The sequence below is a fragment of the Gymnoscopelus microlampas genome (genome assembly GCF_963454915.1).
Source record: "Gymnoscopelus microlampas genome assembly, chromosome: 13".
Classification (NCBI taxonomy): Eukaryota; Metazoa; Chordata; class Actinopteri; order Myctophiformes; family Myctophidae; genus Gymnoscopelus; species Gymnoscopelus microlampas.
This window is the reverse complement of record NC_139950.1, coordinates 23,772,801-23,792,232: the sequence shown is the minus strand read 5'-3', so window position 1 is coordinate 23,792,232 and position 19,432 is coordinate 23,772,801. Positions and strand designations below refer to the sequence as shown.

General features: G+C 42.5%; 1 protein-coding gene across 1 annotated transcript; it reads left to right on the top strand.

Moving 5' to 3' along the window:
• Positions 1-7,830: 7,830 nt before the first annotated feature.
• On the top strand, positions 7,831-13,425 carry LOC311058330 (uncharacterized protein). Its single transcript, XM_084075736.1, has 7 exons — positions 7,831-7,888; positions 8,408-8,645; positions 9,646-9,837; positions 10,081-10,250; positions 10,500-10,649; positions 11,577-11,749; positions 12,927-13,425. The coding sequence occupies exons 2-7, from the start codon at positions 8,469-8,471 to the stop codon at positions 13,343-13,345; spliced, it is 1,281 nt and encodes a 426-aa protein (XP_083931862.1). The 5' UTR covers positions 7,831-7,888; positions 8,408-8,468; the 3' UTR covers positions 13,346-13,425.
• The last annotated feature ends 6,007 nt before the right edge of the window (positions 13,426-19,432 follow it).

Sequence of the window (19,432 nt, the reverse complement as noted above, 5' to 3'; positions counted from 1 at the left end):
CAGCCAAAGAGTCACTGGGTTTCTTAAATGGAAACTAGTATTTACATAATTATGTTGTTGGGGTATTAATGTGTCAATATTGCTCGTTGTAAAATATTAGCATTATTCACATGACATATAAAACAAAAGCCACAGAAAGGTCACAACACAAACAAGATTTAATTTTGTATCTCACTCAGATGGCACACACACACGCACGCACGCACACACACACACACACACACACACACACACACACACACACACACACACACACACACACACACACACACACACACACTGCAGTGTGCTAGCCAGTGGGTGTTTTGAGTGGGTCTGAACAGGTGTTTATGCTAACTACGGAAGAAAGTGCAAACAAACCCTCAGGCAGGTACAAGTGCACCCACACAAGTCTTTTAATCTCTCACTCTCTGTAGTCTGTTCTCTCCTCTCTTCTATCACCTTTCCTTGTTCAGCATACCTCTGTATCTTTTTCCCTTACCAAGTTTAAACCAAGTTTTTCCCTTTACTGTCTGTCTGTCTGTCTGTCTGTCTGTCTGTCTGTCAGCAGAATTGTATGTGCACCCCACCCCACTGATATTTATTTCATACTGTGCAACAACTTGGTCTAAGGCAAGTAACTAATAAATATGCAACCTTTCCACAAACTTTATAAACAGACATTGACAGCTTACTCGGGCATGATGCACAATTTTTCAAAGGTCTGTGGACTCTATCATTTTGTTCCAGCTCTATGGAATGTCTGCTGTCCCTTCTCCTAAAATGTCATGTCCAAAGGAATTAACTTGCATTAACTTGTGTTTTGCAAACTGTGAAGTCAACTCCCAGTTTTAGCCCCACAGAGCTGTGTTCGTTTTTCAGGCCTTTCAAAATGACTACAGATGCAGCATCAGTAGGCTACATCAAATTTTCTGATCGGTACACATCAGCCTCTATAACTCTTGGATACTCATTTGTGCAGTGGTGTGACAGACACCATGACCTGTGCTCCTCGGAGTTGCCTACCCAGGGTCTGCAAACCTTGGAAGGCAGTCATAGCCAAATTGAATGGGATCAGAAAGATCTGACTCATACATCTTGATCACATGATCCCAGAGATAATGTGTACCGAATTGTGAGTTTTGGACAAAATCTGTAGGAGTAGTAGCAAAATGTGTGAGAAGAAAATGCAATCTGGCATAAAATGTAATCTGTCAGAAACAGGGCCTACAAATTGCATCATGATCCAAGGAATCGAGGGGGAAGATATGTTGATTGACTGTATGTATGACCTACGGTTCAAGAGTTATAGGCCGAAACATGAAGTGGGCTGTTGTAGCGACACCATGAGGTGATTTGAAAAATTAGTAATAAAAAAAGTGTTTAGCAAAGATCAGCCTCCTGGTGGCACTATAACAGGCTGATGTGAAGAACACCGATCGGTCCAGTTGTAGGTAAAAACAGGAACCGGCCTGTTATAGCGCCACCATGAGGCCGATTTGAAATATGTAGGATGGCATTTCTTCCTTGGCCTAGTGGGAATGTGTGGGCAAAGTTTCACAGCAATCTGTCCGACTGTGCCGTAGATTAGCGGACGGACGAACGGACGGACAGGGGCGAAAACAGTCTCGGCCACGCTTTCGGCCTGGTGGACACAATAATAGGCTATTCAACCACTAGCCTATTGCTCAGGTTACCCCATACTAATACTTGGGTGTAAACATCGACTCCTTATGAATTTGGACTGTTCCTGTGGATTATATCTGCTTTCAACAGATAATGGATTTTCTCCATAGGCTGAGCGGTTTTGGTGTGAGGCAGAACGTAATTCTCCTCTTTGATCTTTCTGCCAGTGGAAGTGTTATCAGGTATGGATTGTGGTCCAGGTCTGGTAGTTTGTCCACCAATCTTAAGGCCATGGTCAATCAGCTGGGGGATGTGGCCATGAAAACCATTGGAGTCCGACAATAGCCCTCTTCCCAACCCACATATGAGCATTCTGTAATCAGACTAGCTCAGAAGGTCACCTCACCTCTGATGATCCATCACACATCCTTTATGCTGAGTACCAATTCTTAAGGTACAGTACACCGAGTCCCTCGGTGTAGACGGAAATGGTACAAGCTATCATTATAATTCCCAGTTGTCTTTCTGCCTTAGGTTGGCTGCAAACCAGGACAATGAAAAGCCTACTGTATGCACACACTGAAAACATTCAACACACTGATTATTGTATATTGTATATTGCAAATGCAATATGTATATTGTGCATGTTGATATTGCAATGGTGACATTTTCGATATATTGCGTAGTCCTAGTGGGCAGGCACCTTTAACAGCGCTGTACCGCTCAAGTGCCCTAGAAGTCGTGGACTTTGACATATGAGACACTCAAACTCTTTCAAGACCTGCCCATGTTACAACAATTGGAGTAAGATTTTCATATGTCAGCAGCAATGCACAAGTTCTCTCATCAGTTCGTCTCCCTCTTTCTCTTTAAATTTGGGTCGGTGACCGTCTTCATCAGCCCGTAATATTGGATGTATCCATGTAGAAAGGGGACATTAATACTCCTTTCACCAGCTGCCATTTCGAATAATTACTCCCAACAGTCCTGAATAAAATGCATTAGCTCCACAAAATGGCCGCCACCCAGCCCCAGATGTGGCATGATCTATCGCTTTGTATTAAACTTGTTTTCATTCTCTTCCACGCCCCATAAACACAGAACAGAAGGAGTTTGGGGTGCGGGGATATGGAGAGGAAGAATGACAGAAACAGAGACTCTATGGGGGATAGAGAGAGAGAGAGACAGAGAGAGAGAGAGAGAGAGCGATACAGACAGATAGACAGACAGACACAGACACAGACACAGACACAGACACAGACACAGACACAGACACAGACACAAAGAGACAGGCTGGCAGGGAAAGACAGAAAGAAAGGAGACAAGTGGACCAAGACAGACAGGCAGATGTGAAGAGGAAAAGCAAAATAGAAGAGAAGAGAGACAACAGGAGGAGAGAGACACGGCATAAATGATGTGCACAACTGCACATACAGAGAGAGGTGATTGAGGGGAACGAAGGATAATGTGGAGCAAACACACAGGAGCACAGAGTCTCACATTCATCAATACACCCGGCTAATTACTGCTGTTCTCCAGATTATGTGCTGCTCTGGGTACATGAGCCAAAAATGAAATGTAAGAGTCAACACAAACACTTTGACTTATGAATAGAACTATCAATGGATATAATGACAGAGAGAGAGACAGCAAGAGACAGGGAAGGAATGAGAGAGAGGTACCAACAAAGAAATGGAGAGAGAGACAACAGAAATAGCCTGGGTGTGTGATGAAAAGAGAACAAAAACTAAAGACAAACACAGAAGGTGAGTGACTTTTAGATTAAGACGGAGAATGTGTGAGAAAGCGGTCCACACGATCGGTCAACATCGAAAGGCCTTATAACTCAAACAGATCTGAACAGTTCTTTGCTCTGGGTGTGACTGCCAGCCAGACAGCAATGTCTGACTCGGCCATCCATTCTGAGGTTAGGCACATTTATTTGCATAGCGCAGTTCACACAGTAAGGCAATTCAAAGGTCTTTAGCCTACAGGCATAAATAAACCTTTTAACCACATAAGCCCTATTTTATACCTTACCGTATGACAGTGTTTTATGGTGAGAATAGGCGATCTACAAGTCCACAACACGTCGTTCTGCTATGCACGGTGAGCTTGCGAAAAATTTGAAACTTTGTGAACTTCTAAAATTTTTAAAACGTTCTGCCAATGACATGCCCAAATTAGGGACATTGTGCTGCTACTAACACCACATGTTTTTGAGATATCTTGTTTGGGACCAAAGTGTTGGACAGACATGTGTCATGGCAACTTGTCAATTCAATTAGGATATATCTTGTGTGTAAGTGGGGTCACCAAAATCTCCTCCAGGAAGCATGAGGGCACTCTGTAGCCATAAAATGTAGATATCTTGTGTGTAAGCGAAAAGCATTGCCTTAGGGTCGTGCTATGGCAAAGGGCATGTATTCACCAATATCTGTGGACTGTTAGCGGTCTGGGGAGCAATAAGGTGAACAGAACATTCCATGTCAATCCAGCCAATCATTTTCAAGATATCCTGTTGGAACCAATGTGTTGGATGGCTTACGGCTAGATTGATTAATATCGCTATCGCATTCCAAAAAGCCCCAGTACTAGCTGGGCTGGGGAAAAAAAGAAGAAGAAAACTAATTAGGTATGGCAACTTCTTCATTTTGCCCAAATATGATAAAAGCTATTTATCAAAAAAGATATGTAACTCAAATGTACTATCTAATAGCCTACTCTATCCATTTTGAGCTCAGCCACAATTTGACATTTGCTTCTTGTCCAGCTGCTTGACTTCCTGTCATTGTTTCTCCTCAAAGCTACAATTAATTTTATTTGATGCCTAATCAATATGAATTTTGAACCTCTCATTAACTTGCGGCCAACACTGTGAAGGAGTGCCGATTTAATCCACATTAGCCGCAACACAAAACCATTTTGTGAAGTTGTCAATAAATTGAAAGACCAACTTATTACAAAATGGTGGTATAGCTGTCTTGTGAACATAATAAGTGGTTTTGTGGAACCTAAAGCATTGCCTTCAATAGGAAGCCCCCCCCCCCACACACACACACACATTAATGTAAATGTGATTCATGTCTGACCCATGTTATATAACATATTGTGGCCATTTGAAGTGGGAACATCTGTTAATGATAATTGCCATGAAGGGAGTTCTATTTGTCTAAAAGGCTAATCAGTGCCCAGGAGTGTCTCATCTCAGTGTCTCATCTCTCTCTCTCTCTCTCTCTCTCTCTCTCTCTCATATATCTCTCTGTGTGTGTGTGTGTGTGTGTGTGTGTGTGTGTGTGTGTGTGTGTGTGTGTGTGTGTGTGTGTGTGTGTGTGTGTGTGTGTGTGTGTGTGTGTGTGTGTGTGTGTGTGTGTGTGTGTGTGTGTGTGTGCGTGCGAGCGAGCGAGCGTGAGAGAGAGTGAGAGAAGGATAGGCTGATAGCATGATGATTATGCAAGTTGAAACTAAGTTCAGTCTGTTTACTCCTCTCCTCTCAAACTCAGATGGAAATGAGACCTTTAGATAGAGACAGAGAGATGGGGATAAAGCATTTCTCAAAACCTTTACTTCTAATCTAAGGAGGCTGTCACACATTGCCAAGAATTCAGCTGTGTGTGTGTGTGTGTGTGTGTGTGTGTGTGTGTGTGTGTGTGTGTGTGTGTGTGTGTGTGTGTGTGTGTGTGTGGTGAATACATTTAAATATTTACCCCTCCCTGACGAGTGTGTCAAGTGTGTGAGAGAGAACTATGACAGCAGCGCACGCATCTCGGAGAAGAGGAGAAAGGAAGAAGAGAGGAGGAGAGGAGAAATGCATAGAAAGATGGAAGGAGGGGAGAAAGAGGGAGATAGAGAAACATAAGAGAGAGGGAGAGAGAGTTGAAAGGAGGAAAATAGTGAGGGGGAAGAGAGAAGAGGGGAAGTGACAAGAGAGAAAGTGGATAGAGCAGGAGAGAAGGACAGAGGGAGGGAGAAGGATTGAGAGGTGCATGACAAACAGGACGTAGTCATCAACATACTACGGCTGCAACTATCAATTATTTCCTTAGCGATTATTCTATTGATTACCTTTTCAATTAATCTAAGAATCAAGAAGTGCATTTCTTTATATTTCTTGATTTTATATCAACGAATCGAAGTAGGAAAAATAATCTAATTGAATTTTTATTGTAATCAACTAAATTGATTTAAAAAATGGCCCATCTATAAAACATAGCCCATCTATAAGCTAGATCTGCTAGATCTTTTCAGTATTATAGAACATTGATTATACTTTATAAAAAATAATACATTTTATAATTGATTAAATAAAATACAAAATGACTATCCTTTTTGGTATACTACTCATCCTCATTACATCAGCTGGCACATCAGCAAATCTTCTCTATGGTCCCCCAGCTCTGATGGTGTTGCCATGGAGTTCCTTTTCGGTCATTCTATGCCTAGCCATTTTCGGTCTCGCTTTCCTTCTGTTGCCTTCTGGGGTCCAGCGTAATGAACTCTTGTGATTGCATTGATGTCCATCCTGAGTACAAGACAAATCCAGGTCAACCTGTATTCTGAGACACCATAGCATCACCTCTGTCTGTCTGTCTGTCTATCCGTATGTATGTAGCCTACGTACATACAGTATATGTACATAGATACATCTGATCTCTTTCTTTGCATCTCTTTCTTCCTCTGCATCTCCTCTCACAGTTAAATGTCTTGCTCAATCTCTATCTCTATCTCACATACAAGCACACACCGCACTCACACACGCACACACACACGTGCACACACACGCACGCACGCACGCACGCACGCACGCACGCACGCACGCACGCACGCACGCACGCACGCACGCACGCACGCACGCACGCACGCACGCACACACACACACACACACACACACACACACACACACACACACACACACACACACACACACACACACACACACACACAGTCTCTCCCCTGGCAGTGGCCTTCAGCCAGTAAACACAGCATCTGGCTGACAGAATACATCTGTAGACGATAGCAGAAAAGAACAAGGACATAGGGAAAGAGCTGGGGGGGCGGGGGGGGAGTAGGTGTGCGGAGGGAGTGAAAGTGAGTGAAAGTGAAAGGAGTAAATAAGACAGAGGGTAGGAAGGAAGCAGAGGAAAGGAAGGTAGGGAGGGAGGGAGGGAGAGAGAGAGGGAGGAAAATGATGGATGCAGAATGGGTGGGAATGAGTGAAAGGGACAGATGAAAGTATGAATCTATTGTGTGTGCATACAGTATGCCCGCGCATGAGTCTGTAGTCTGTACCTGTTTCTGTGTGAGTGAGCGAGCGAGTGAGTGAGTGAGTGAGGCAGTGAGCGAGTGAGTGAGAACCACATAACATTAGGTTGAAATGACAGGAACATGGATGGACATGTACGTTTTTCTGTTCAAAGTTCAAAGTTCAAATTCAAATTTTCTTTAGTCAGAACAGAAATACATACATGTCCATGTTCCTGCCATTTCTGCAACATGACAATTGTGGTGGTGCCACCTTCCTCAATAGTGTGATCATGTCCATTATCTTATAACACACAACACACACACACACACACACACACACACACACACACACACACACACACACACACACACACACACACACACACACACACACACACACACACACACACACACACACACACACACACACACACACACACACACACCAAGAGAGAGATGGAGAGAGAGAGACAGGCAGAGGTATTAAAGTTCAAAGCCCTTGTCCCAGTTAATGTAGAAGAGCTCCTACAGACCTTTTCACACTTGACAACTTCTAAATGGGTCCAACTAAGTTTATTTCCTGTTGCAGTGTATCAGTAGCTGACAGGTCTATAACTCCCAAACCCCCTGGCCCCATATTTTTATCAAGTAAAAAAAGAGAGCCTGTTAAGGATATGTCCCATTTAAGAAATAAAAAGCCATTCAACCTTGCAGGAAGCCCTTGGACAGACGACGAGGAACGCTTCATGTAGCATTATACTACCGCTAGATGGAGCTATAGTTTTGCCACAGCCCATACTCTGCTCCGCAGTTGTCTTGTTTGTGTCTTCAGTGCAGAAAGGAAACGAAAGTGTAGAGTACAAATCCCATATCCTGGAATTACTGTAACGCTGTGATTGGCTGTATTAAACCAACTAGCCAATCACTGCGCAAGAATCCACCCCGGGCTATGGAATGTAAAGACCAACGAACGGAACTGCATTTATGTTGCATTTTGTAAACACTGCATTAGTGGGAGAGTGTAGTGGCAGAGACATTGGTATTTAAACGTTATAACGCTTTGCTAAACGACATTATAAAGCACCAAACACCGTAGAAAGTGTGTAGAAAGTGTATACAATCAAGAGTACTATTTCCAGAGAACTGCTGCTTTTCATTCACCTTGTGGCAAAGTTTATGTAGTCCTAGATGTGGGGTTTGTCTTATCTCTTATGTCATGTTCAAGGCTCATACCTGCATGAGCTACAATATAGATCATGTAGAGCATTGGTTAAGTGGATTCCAATCCATGGGACTGGGTTCCTTTCAGGGGTCTAAATGAACCCTTACAAGTCTATAACTCTTGACAGTGTACAAATGGAACCAAATGAACCCTAACGGTTCCATTTGGTTCCATTTGTATACTGTCAGAGTTAAGGGGACCTCGAAATGTAAAAGGTTGAGAACCGTTGATGTTGAGGAGACATAATTGACAGCATGTGCTTCAAGTCTTGTTTAATTAAGCAACATATTTTGTTATTAAACAGCATTTGTTTCTCTCTCCCTGCTGCTTTTACAGATGTACCATGTATTTTGTTATGCATCTATGATCTAACCTGACATACCCTGTGTACGTCATCATGGGACTGCAGTTGTCCTGTCCTCAACCTGCAGTTGTTGCTCTGGGCTCCCTCATTTATGATGCCATGTCAGAGGCCGGGGCATTACCTGACCTGGGCATCACCCAACCTCTTCTCCAGGCCAATCCAGGGCAAAGCTTGGATTCGAGGACCTGCCTCCAACAACACCTGCGACAGGTGAATCAGGTTAAAGTAATCTTTGGTGTCAGCTGTGCGTATACACTGAAATACTCAGTATTCATTGTGTACAAATGTAACCAAATGGGTCCATTTGGTTGGACACTCAAGTTTCACTTTCAGATGGATGAAGTAACGCTGCAATAGCAGAAAGACCATTATATAATTTTGTATACGGACTGTGTAGAAGGTAAAATTGCCTAAAGGGAGTATTTGTCAAAGGTGAAAAATGGATGTGAATTGTGAGCTACTGTACAGTGAAATACATCCTATCCACAACACTGTTCGTTATCATTTGCAGTTAAAGTCTATCCTAATTTCCAAACATCTCGCATCGTTTCATCTCTGGAGATTGCACTGGAGATTGCATGACGTTCTATTACACTAACTGTCAAAACATTCAAATCTCATTTACCATGTTTGCTTGGTTGTGGATGACAGAGTAATGCATAGTGAGAGCATTAACGATTTGACACGTTAATCAGTGATTTCCACTGCCCTCCTTGAGATCCAGAGTACTACTGTTTTTCATGCTAGGCGTCTGATCTGGAACTAATTTCGATGGGAGACAATGGGTGAATACAATTAATTACCTGGAAGAATAGGAAAGTAGAAACGGAAACAGAGTTGAAAAGCAGTAAATTGTCATTGACTGTTAGTTGCTAGTTTGATAGTGTTAAACCGTATATACTTAGTTGAACGTGGGTCCCCAGGGATATATATTGGGTCGGCTTCGTTTTTCCCCACTACAACAAATAGTTGATAATTTTACAAGTTCACAACACGAAGCGTTATGAGTTTGTAGAGTTTGTAGAGCTGCCATTTTCACCAAATGCTCACCCCAGAATAGCCACAGAAACGCTAGGGTTCAAGTGGTTAATCTGAAGTACTTTTATAATTAACTAAAGAACAATTTGAAGCAGAGAGTAAACCCTGCCCCACTCCAAAAAAGACAGATTTCTGCGTGAACCAATGGTATTTTGCTCTTTCCTCTGTAAAGTTTCAAGGTGACATGGGAAAAAGAGCGCCAGCCTACCTTAAGGATCTGATTGGCCGACTAGCAGCGTTCTCAGACGAGCCCCGTCTGGCTAGCTTGGTAGGACTTGTTGTCTCCATGGTGATGGAGATAGCGTATACATCAAGGCGGTCGTCAGAGGGGACCAGGAGGTCAGCAGGGTCCTCCTCAAGCCAGGTAAAATAATGGGATAAAATAAATGAATAAGGACCATAATTAGAAGAAATAGCAAAGCGATGATCTCAATCTGAGCGTTGCAAAAAAGTTCAGAAGATGTTCATAAATAATAAATGTATGATAATAAATGTATGCATATATTTTGTTGTCTTTCGGCTTTTTTTGGAGTTTTATACTGTGTTATGCCTCACCACAAGCGAATATTCAACTCACTCCCAAGTCGCTGTGATTCCCCTCTTGCAGCAGCGGGTGTGGGAGCTTCAGGAGTTGATGGAGGAGTATCTGAAGCGATGTCGGATCAACCTGAGCGACTGTGACCGACTGAGGCAGGACACAGAGAGGCTGGAGGCTCAGCTCAGCCTGGTCCTCACACAGCTAAAGACTTGCCTACTGGGAGGGACATGTGACACCAGGTAATGCACTGGAATAATGGCTCATCAGAGTAGAATAAAATAGACTAGAATACAGGCCTCAAGTCAGCCTCTCCTTCACACAGCTAAAACTGGCCTGCTGGAAGGAAATGAGACACCATGTAATACAGTAGAGTGTGGTTGACCACATTTTAAATGGAGTAGTCCTTCCATTCCTGGCTTGTATGTGCTTTCTTTGTGTGAGTTTGCGTGCATTTGTTTGTGTTCATTTCCTTTTCTCACTTCTTCTAGGACTCTGAGGCAGTGGGCCAGCGGAGCGTTATTTCACACCCAGATGTTGGTGCACCTCGCTGGACTTGAGGGCCGACCAGAGACACTGGCTGCAAAGGCCGCGCTGGAACAGTACCAGGAAGATCTCGACGAGATCATGAATGCTTATAGGTATACAGTACAGTATATGATATGATTAATATAGATTATCACTGCCATTCTTTGCCAAAGCTTATCCAGGCTCTGTTGCTCTGGCTGATACACTGTGCCCTAACGAGAGCAATAATGAAAGCCAGGTGAATATGTTTTGTCCACATAGCCTTATCTATTCATGAAGGTAATGAAAAAATAGCATTTGATCAACATTTTAATTGAATACATAGACAATAAATATTACTGTCAATGAGGAACTGCTCCAGCAAACAAAATGGTAGTTCAGAAGGGATTCTCTTACAGTGTGGGGCTGTTACGCAGCCATTATGAACTGTCAAAGGTCGCAGATATTTTCTCTGTGTTTTGGTTTGTTTGCTCCTCAGCACTTATTGTTACCACATCATCTGCAGCAACCATGTTTGGTGTCCGAGTTTTATCCATGTGCGACAGGGTTAATTAAGGCTTAAGGCGTGAGTTTGCTAGAGGTGTCAGGGAAGATACTAGCCTGGCTCCAGACCATAGACCCCGCCAAATCCACTGAGTGGACTGCTAGCTTCAGTCTGATAACCAGGCTAGGAAGATACAGCTGCTGACCATTTAATGCAAGTGCATTTAGTTATATGTGATATAATACAACAATATAATAATAGCAAATCAACAATTGATCATTGCTTTCACCTGGCCTTAACTGGTATGTTCCATGGAACTGGTTGGACTAAATTTTATTTTTGACACTGTAACGTATGTAGACCAACCATGATCTGTACACTTAGTGGTGATTGGCACGTCAGTTCCCATTCTTAAAATGTATTTACAACTGGAAGTATTTATTTAGTGATCTGCAGGTAAAGGTGATTTGTATAGAACTTAATGTACAGAACGTTGTTAGACTATAGTACATCTTATGTATATGAAAGGTGATAAGCCACTCCGTTTCCTCCCCAGATGCTATCTTCGATACAATGGAGTGCGTGTGGTGAAGTGTCGGGGGAGTCTCCGAGAATCACCTGACTTCCCCAGTGAGGTGGAGGATGGAGGGATGACAGGTTTCACTGTGACAGACAGAGAGACAGGGATGAGTGTCCATATTCCTCTGTCTGCTATAAAGAGACACACAGGTATAGTACAGTATAGGCTCTTGGACCTTGATCAAATCAACAGTTCTAGACATATTTAACATAAGAGTTCGAACTGAAATTTTTCTCGAGAGAAAGGTAGTCAATATAAAATGTAATTATACAATGTAATAAATTAATATATGTTAGTAAGTAAAAGTAAGCAGGAGCCTATCTCCTGTTTCTGTTGCACAAATACAGGGATTTACCCCCAATCCAACCCTTGATGCCGAGTGGCAAGCAGGGAGGCATTGGGTCCCATTTTTATAGTTTTTGGTATGACCACAGACATAGTACATTTGTATGATTAACACACATTCACACATACACACACTCTCTCTCTCTCTCTCACACACACGCACGCACGCACGCACGCACGCACGCACGCACGCACACACGCACACACACACACACACACACACACACACACACACACACCAGAGGTGCCAACTGCTATGATTTACCTGTAGCGGCTTCGGAATGCCTCTTCTATGGTGCTACGGGGAACACGGCAGGTTTTCATACCATTCTTCTCTCCCTTCAGTTATCCACTAATCCAATATAAAGGATTAATTCAGCCCCAGTTTATGTCTGTACAAATGTTTCCATCATTCAAGCATGACTCTGCGCTAGTACTGCCACCTGGTGGCAAAGATAGGGGCATACTGTCCAAATATTGTATTCAAACGTTTATTTCACCATTCCAGCTGCACTACTGTGATCCATGTAGATCATGTGCATTATGCATAAAGATGCAATAAGCCATTGTAATTTGCATTCAAGGAGGCTGAGTTTAGTGACTGTGCTTTTACAGGCGATTGGATTTATGTATCAAACAAACAATACTGATTGAAGCAAAATGCACTAACTCTGATCACTGGGGATGTACCACACACTAAAAGCTGTGCTATTTTTTTGTTATTCAATTGTTCATATAAAATGGTCCTAAATGGGGATTTGTGTTGCTCACTTTGCTGCAACAAATATGCTACTATCTTTTAGGTCAAATTATTTTCTTCACCCTTGCTGCTAGGGCTTTCAACTTTGCACGGTGGGCACCTTTGCAATAGTGTTTGAATTCGTTTTGTTGTTGAGTATTAAAAGCCTACATGAATTGACAAAGACAACTGATTTAATAAAGACAAGCTAAGCCTTTGATTGAAACATTACCTTTTCACAGGGACAAATGGCCCATTCCCAGTTCCTGATGCGCATTTGGACCTCATCACGACAGATCAGTACACCCAGGCCTACATAGATCAACTGTTTGATAATGATAAGGGACCCGTGGCAAAGCTAAAGAGCTACTTTACCCAAGCTGGGCCCAGTATGAGCACACTCGGATCCCAACCAGGAAGTACAAACAGTAGAGTTGCGAGAAACCAAACGGAACAAGATGATGATGGAACACTTCAGCCTCACGTAGCAGGCACAGAAACAGACAGAGACGAAAGGAGAGATAGGGGAGGAGTAGATAACAGCGAAGAGAGAGGTGAGGCGATGGGATTTGAAAGGACAGATGAAAGTTTGAAGTTGAGCATTGTGGAGACGGAGCCGGCTGAGAGCCTCTCCATCATTCACCAAGTACATGACAGCTAAATGTGGGAGGCACAGCAGGAAACTAAATAATGCACTACTGCCCAAAATGGCTCATAAATCCCCAAACTCACTACAGACCTTCACTCTTTTACCAGCCAACATATATAATAACAGTGGGTTGGTGGTGGCCACTAGGCGCGCCATCTGGAACGAAAATAAATTAAACAAAAATTAAGAAGAAATATGTATTAATATATAATTAAGAATATACATATATATTTATATACACACACGCAAAAATATTACAAAATGTTTTTTTTTTTAATATAGCAGAGCTACAAGCTCACGTTTTAAGCTCGTAGACATGCACAGCCATTTTGCAATAGGCGGACTGTTTGGGGGTCCTTGTCTAGGCACATCATATCACAGGGGATCCCAAAATGTTCCATGCCAGGTTTTCTTTCAGTACTGAATTATGGTACCCTTTATGTAGCTCAATACATATCACCAACCCTGCATGAGTTATGCATTCCATTAGCTGTGTAACTCAATAGGTAGAGGACTGTTGAACCAACGACTGTAGTGTTACATGTCGCTCTGTTTTGTTTTGACTGCAGCTAACACACCACACACATATTCATTTATGAGCAATGGGAGGGTTTGTTTCCCAACCCAATGTTACATCACCAGCTAATTTCACTCATGGGGTCATCCTTCTATTGTGGAAAATGTGGTAATTGTTGTGGTGTTGAATAAACTCAGACCTCCGTGGCTGTTAATTGGATAGCACTGCAGTGCCCCACAGTCCACCTGCTCTTTTCATCAAACCATCAACCAGTTGAAATCTGATTGCTTATTGATTTTCACCTGTTCGATCCATTTCAGCCATGAAGCGGATTTGTTGTGGAAGGAGAGAGACTGGGTTACAGAGTTTTTTTTAAAAGCCTTGACATCCATATTGGGTTGAATATAATGCATTGTATGTGAGGTGGTCAAAGTGTTTTATACACAAAGTTTGGAGAACCCTTCCACTGCTGCAGAGCTGAACTGATGATAATATCTACAAAACTCTCACCATTGTGACAATAAAGAACAGCAATTTGAATAATTATTTCCAGTGTCTTTTTTGTCTTTTATTTTTACATTCATGTCTGGAGCATCTATCTTTCAAAAGCTGTCACGCTGCTCACTGCTGAGTGCTGAAGTGATGTATTGCAAATTGTTGCACCTCTCTGTGTAACTATGGTTGAGAAAAGAATGGATTAAAATCCTATGATTATGGCCCTCCCATTGTATAAAAAGTAAACCCAAGAGTTTCACAATAGCATTTATCAGCATTGAGACAGAAGAAGAAAGGAAAAGGAGAAATGTTTTGAGTGATGTCTGCAGGTCAAAAGGAACACTCAATTGTTCAGCCTTTTCTCGCTCTCAAGAAGATGGATGGTGTTTATTGTAACATACAATGCAGCTGGTAGCAGCATTATTGTTACTGGTGAAATTCTTGTTCAAGCTTCCTCAACCGTGTGGTCAAAAATAGAATAAGAGCTAGAAAAAGTGCTCCTCGGAGAACAGGTCTCCGTCAGGTCAGGAAGTTTATTGTGGGCCAGCAATGTTCGGAATTCACCAATCAGGATGGAATATGAAAAATCAGACGGATCCGTCTTGATCACTCGACTATAGAGATAATGTGTACCGATTTGTGTGATGTTTGGACAAAATCTGTAGGAGTATTGTCAAAAACTGTGTTTTGCAAAAATCAGCCTCCTGGTGGCGCTATAACAGGCCCATGTGAACACTTTGGGGCAGAGCTTCTGCTCTGGCATCCAGGGATTGTGTGTGCACAGTTTCGCTGCCATCATGGCCACGGTGCCGGAGATTAGCTGTCCACAGACGGAACCACACACACGGACGGACGGACGGGCGGACAGACAGACAGGGTGCAAAACATAGTCTCGGCCATGCCTGCTTTCGGCCTGGCAGAAGCAATAACAAAATAGAAGGGTAAAATAGTTTGAAAAGAATAGGTAAATATGAATAACGTGTATGTGTGTGTGTGTGTGTGTGTGTGTGACTAACAATGCCCTGTTGCACTCAAACCTGGCTAGATGTATATGAGTCACACTTCACCACTCAAATTACTGCTCTGAGCTCAACTAATGCTGTCTGATTGGTGTTATTAGTCCCCCGCTCTCTCTCTTGCCTTTCTGTCTCTCTCTTTCTTTCCCATTACATTACACGTGATTGACGTTACATTCAATGGTTATGGAACTTTGCCCTCAGCTCACTCCGCATTTAATATGTTTAAAGTGATTCAATTTAAAACACAAGCTCCCTACAATAGACGCACATAGCAGCAAAGTAGTCAGTCTGAAACGGCAGCAGTCTGGGAACAGAACACAAAGGCCCACATAACCATCATTGTTGATGATGAAATTGCTTTCTTTATTTCCATTATCCCTTAATAGTTCATTTCTAATTGCATGTCTTTCGCGATTATTTAGTTCCTCATCTGATCTTTAAAGTGAGTGAGTTGATTCGACCCACGAATGCTAATGAATCCAACTTTAAACGAACCAATTTGCTTACAGCAGCAGCACCGTAACGTTGCACTGCATCTACATAATCACCAATAAATAACCAATTGTCCGAATGGTTTTTTGAACACTCTCCGCGTCAAAATGCCTGCAGTTAAAAGGGTTTATTCGATAGATTACTTTAACACTGGCAATATAAGACAGGAAGTGTCCTTGTTGATGTTTGTTCAGGGTTCCAATCCAAAAACCTGAACTTTGACCAAACAAATTCCTCAGCAGGTCTCGTTAAATTTCAAACCATGTGAGAAGATCATATTCTATCACTGGTAAACATATGGTGACAATTTTCACCTATCGTGACATGCAAAAAAAAACAGGAAAGCCAGGTTGAAAGTGGTTTGGAAATTGTTCCATTCGTCAGTAGCCTACCATTTAGCCATCTGCCTTATCCAAAGTAGGGCCCTATACTATATGTTCTTAGAAACTTTGAAGGCCAAAGAAGGACACATACATCTCACTTTGATGAATGCTGCATCTGCATGTGTGACTGCAGAATTCCACCTTTCTGTCATGAACAACCACAACTATTTTCCACCATTTTGGTCAAACACGTCGTGGGTCTGCATGGTTTTCTGAATGTCATAATCTAACTGTTCCAAGCTGGTCTTTCTCTGTCCCTGTCTTACTCTCTCTCATATTCATATTTTAATGTCTTTTCACTTTTACTGTTTTTTCCACTCTTTATTCCTGTATTCCTGTTCCTTTCCCTCCATGGTCGTCTTGTGTGTGTGTCTGCTTGTGTGCTGCTTCTGACCTTGTCTGACTCCATTGCTTTTTTCTTGTCTTGTATTTTCTGGACACAGGGGAAAAAAATAAGGTTGAGGAGCTCAGTACAGAAAAGGTCACTTCCAGTCCTAAAATTATTTCAGTAAAGGGCAAAATGTCCTTGTTTAAGTAGGCTAGCTTTTTTAATGTTTTATGGAATACACAATTAGTCTCTGCAGTGTTTGTGAATATGTAGTATGCCCTGGTTACACATACTTATGCAACATATGAAGTTTTGTGTGTGTGTGTGTATGTATGTGTTCTCCTATGCACATGTTGTATCTGTACTTTATCCATATCCGTGTCCCACTTGTCATACAGTACACATCACCACGGCAACAGGACATCACCACGGTAACAGCATCATCACGCCACCCACAGGCTCTCAGCAGAGAACAGTCACTGACACAGAGTAACCCTGTGTGTGTGTGTGTGTGTGTGTGTGTGTGTGTGTGTGTGTGTGTGTGTGTGTGTGTGTGTGTGTGTGTGTGTGTGTGTGTGTGTGTGTGTGTGTGTGTGTGTGTGTGAGAGAGAGAGAGAGAGAGAGAGAGTTGGTGGGTATACTTCTGAGTGCATCCTCACCTGCACTCAGACAGTTTGTGTGTGTGTGTGTGTGTGTGTGTGTGTGTGTGTGTGTGTGTGTGTGTGTGTGTGTGTGTGTGTGTGTGTGTGTGTGTGTGTGTGTGTGTGTGTGTGTGTGTGTGTGTGCACGCATGCACACGTGTCTGGTTGTGTTAGTGAATGCACACTTTTCTGCACTCAGTTTGTGTATGCGTGTGTGTGTGTGGGTGTCCGGGCATTTAAGTGAAGAGGACACGGTCATCCACCACCCAAGAGAAAGAGGGATGGAGAGAATGGAGGCAGGCACACAACAGTTAAACAGCGATGTTGGAGAGAAAGAGAGAGAGAGAGAGAGAATAACAAACAGATGCAAAGAACGTTAGACAGCGACAGCGATCCATGGTGCTCAGTAAAATTAGTTCATTTACAGTGTAAAAATTGACAAAAATTGACCAATGGGTAAGTTATTCATTTCAATTTGTACTCTTAATCTCTTTAGTTCAATCTTCTTGACGATTTTAAACACCTATTAAAAACACACCCTTTTAGCCTTGAAATAATAATAATAATAATAATAAGTGTAATAATAATAATAATAATAATAATAATAATAATAATAATAATGGTGTTAGGGTGGATCTCCATGAGACTTGCTGGCATTGATCAGCAAGTCCCAGAGGGATGATTCACTTTTGGTCACAAAGATCAGGGTCACCATCAAGCTCAAGGTCAATATTACATAATCGGCCATATCTACATTTCCGGGGCCAGACATCTGTTCTCTCCGAATATTCTGGAAGAAGTGTCTTTACTGTCATAATATGACTAGTGATCTGAAGCAAGCACACAGCAGGCTGTTCTACTTCTCATTCCCGCCCTTATCAGTATATTCAGGTTTGAATAAATAACCATGTCAGTGATGAAGCGCACAACACTGAAGATGAGCTCCTACGGTGCCCATATTAAAGTCAAGATACTACCGATTTAACAATATACTGTATGCCAAAAAGAAAAATACATTTGATTATATTTATTATATAAAAAAAATGTCTGTAAAACATGACCACTAATGTTGTGACATCCACCCATCTTCAACTGTAATTCTCCATGATTGTTCTGACACTCCCACTTTTCAACATTCAATTCAAATTCCTCCCAACCTTACTGTATGTCCCACCGGCCTATCAGAAATACATCACGATATACAGAGGTTAGATACTCTCAAAATGCTGCTTCATGTCGAATTTAAGACATCCAAAAAAGCAAAGTTTCGAATTTGAGGCAAAGAGAGAAATACTCTTGGTTCTACAAGGAGGCGGAAGAGAAGAAGAGGACTTTCAAAATGGTGACTGCAAAGAGACACAACACACAACCTCAGCATGTAAGAAAACAAGCTGTACGGGGTCATAAGACGGCTCGGGTTAAAATTGTGGGTGGCCGTAGCTTAGTGGGTAGAGAAGGTCACCGGTTCACCTCCCTGCCCACCAATGTCTACGTGTCCCTGAGCACTCCTCCCCCGAGTGCTCATTGTGACCATCTGAGCAGCCGTCAGCCGGGAGAAGCTGAAACGGAATTTCACCCACAGGATTAATATAGGACTAACCCTTCCAGCTTACAGCTAGTAGCAACATACAGGTAGTGAATAAGAAAAAGCTGAACAAAATGTGGCAAGAACATGACTGCTCTTTACCAAGATGCACAGGATCGTAATATACAGACGTGGTTGTGTAAATCCGCCTTCCCATGATCAGTTGTGTATTCCCTCTGGCAAGAAATGTATATTGTGCGAGTGCGTGAGCACACACATTGCTTACTCAAGCATGTACAGTACATGTACAATCTAACTCAAACACAATGACACACACTTGTGCACACATACTATGCACTTATAATGGACCAAAGTTCAAGCTGTGGCATTTTCCTGACATTTGATTTCACTGCACTCCATGTGCGAGCAACACCTGCTCTAACACGCAAGCACGCACGCACGCACACACACACACGCACACACACACACGCAAGCACGCACGCACGCGCGCACACACACACAGCATACAGAGTACTTGAGTATGTAGCAATAGCAGATGTAAACGGCAAACGGAGCAGTTGTGTCATATCTGAGAAGACGTTATAGACTGTCATGTTCTTGCCACATATCAACAAGCTTCAGCTGCCCCACCACAGGTAGTTTTGACCGTTTATTTAAATGATCGGGACCACCCCGATC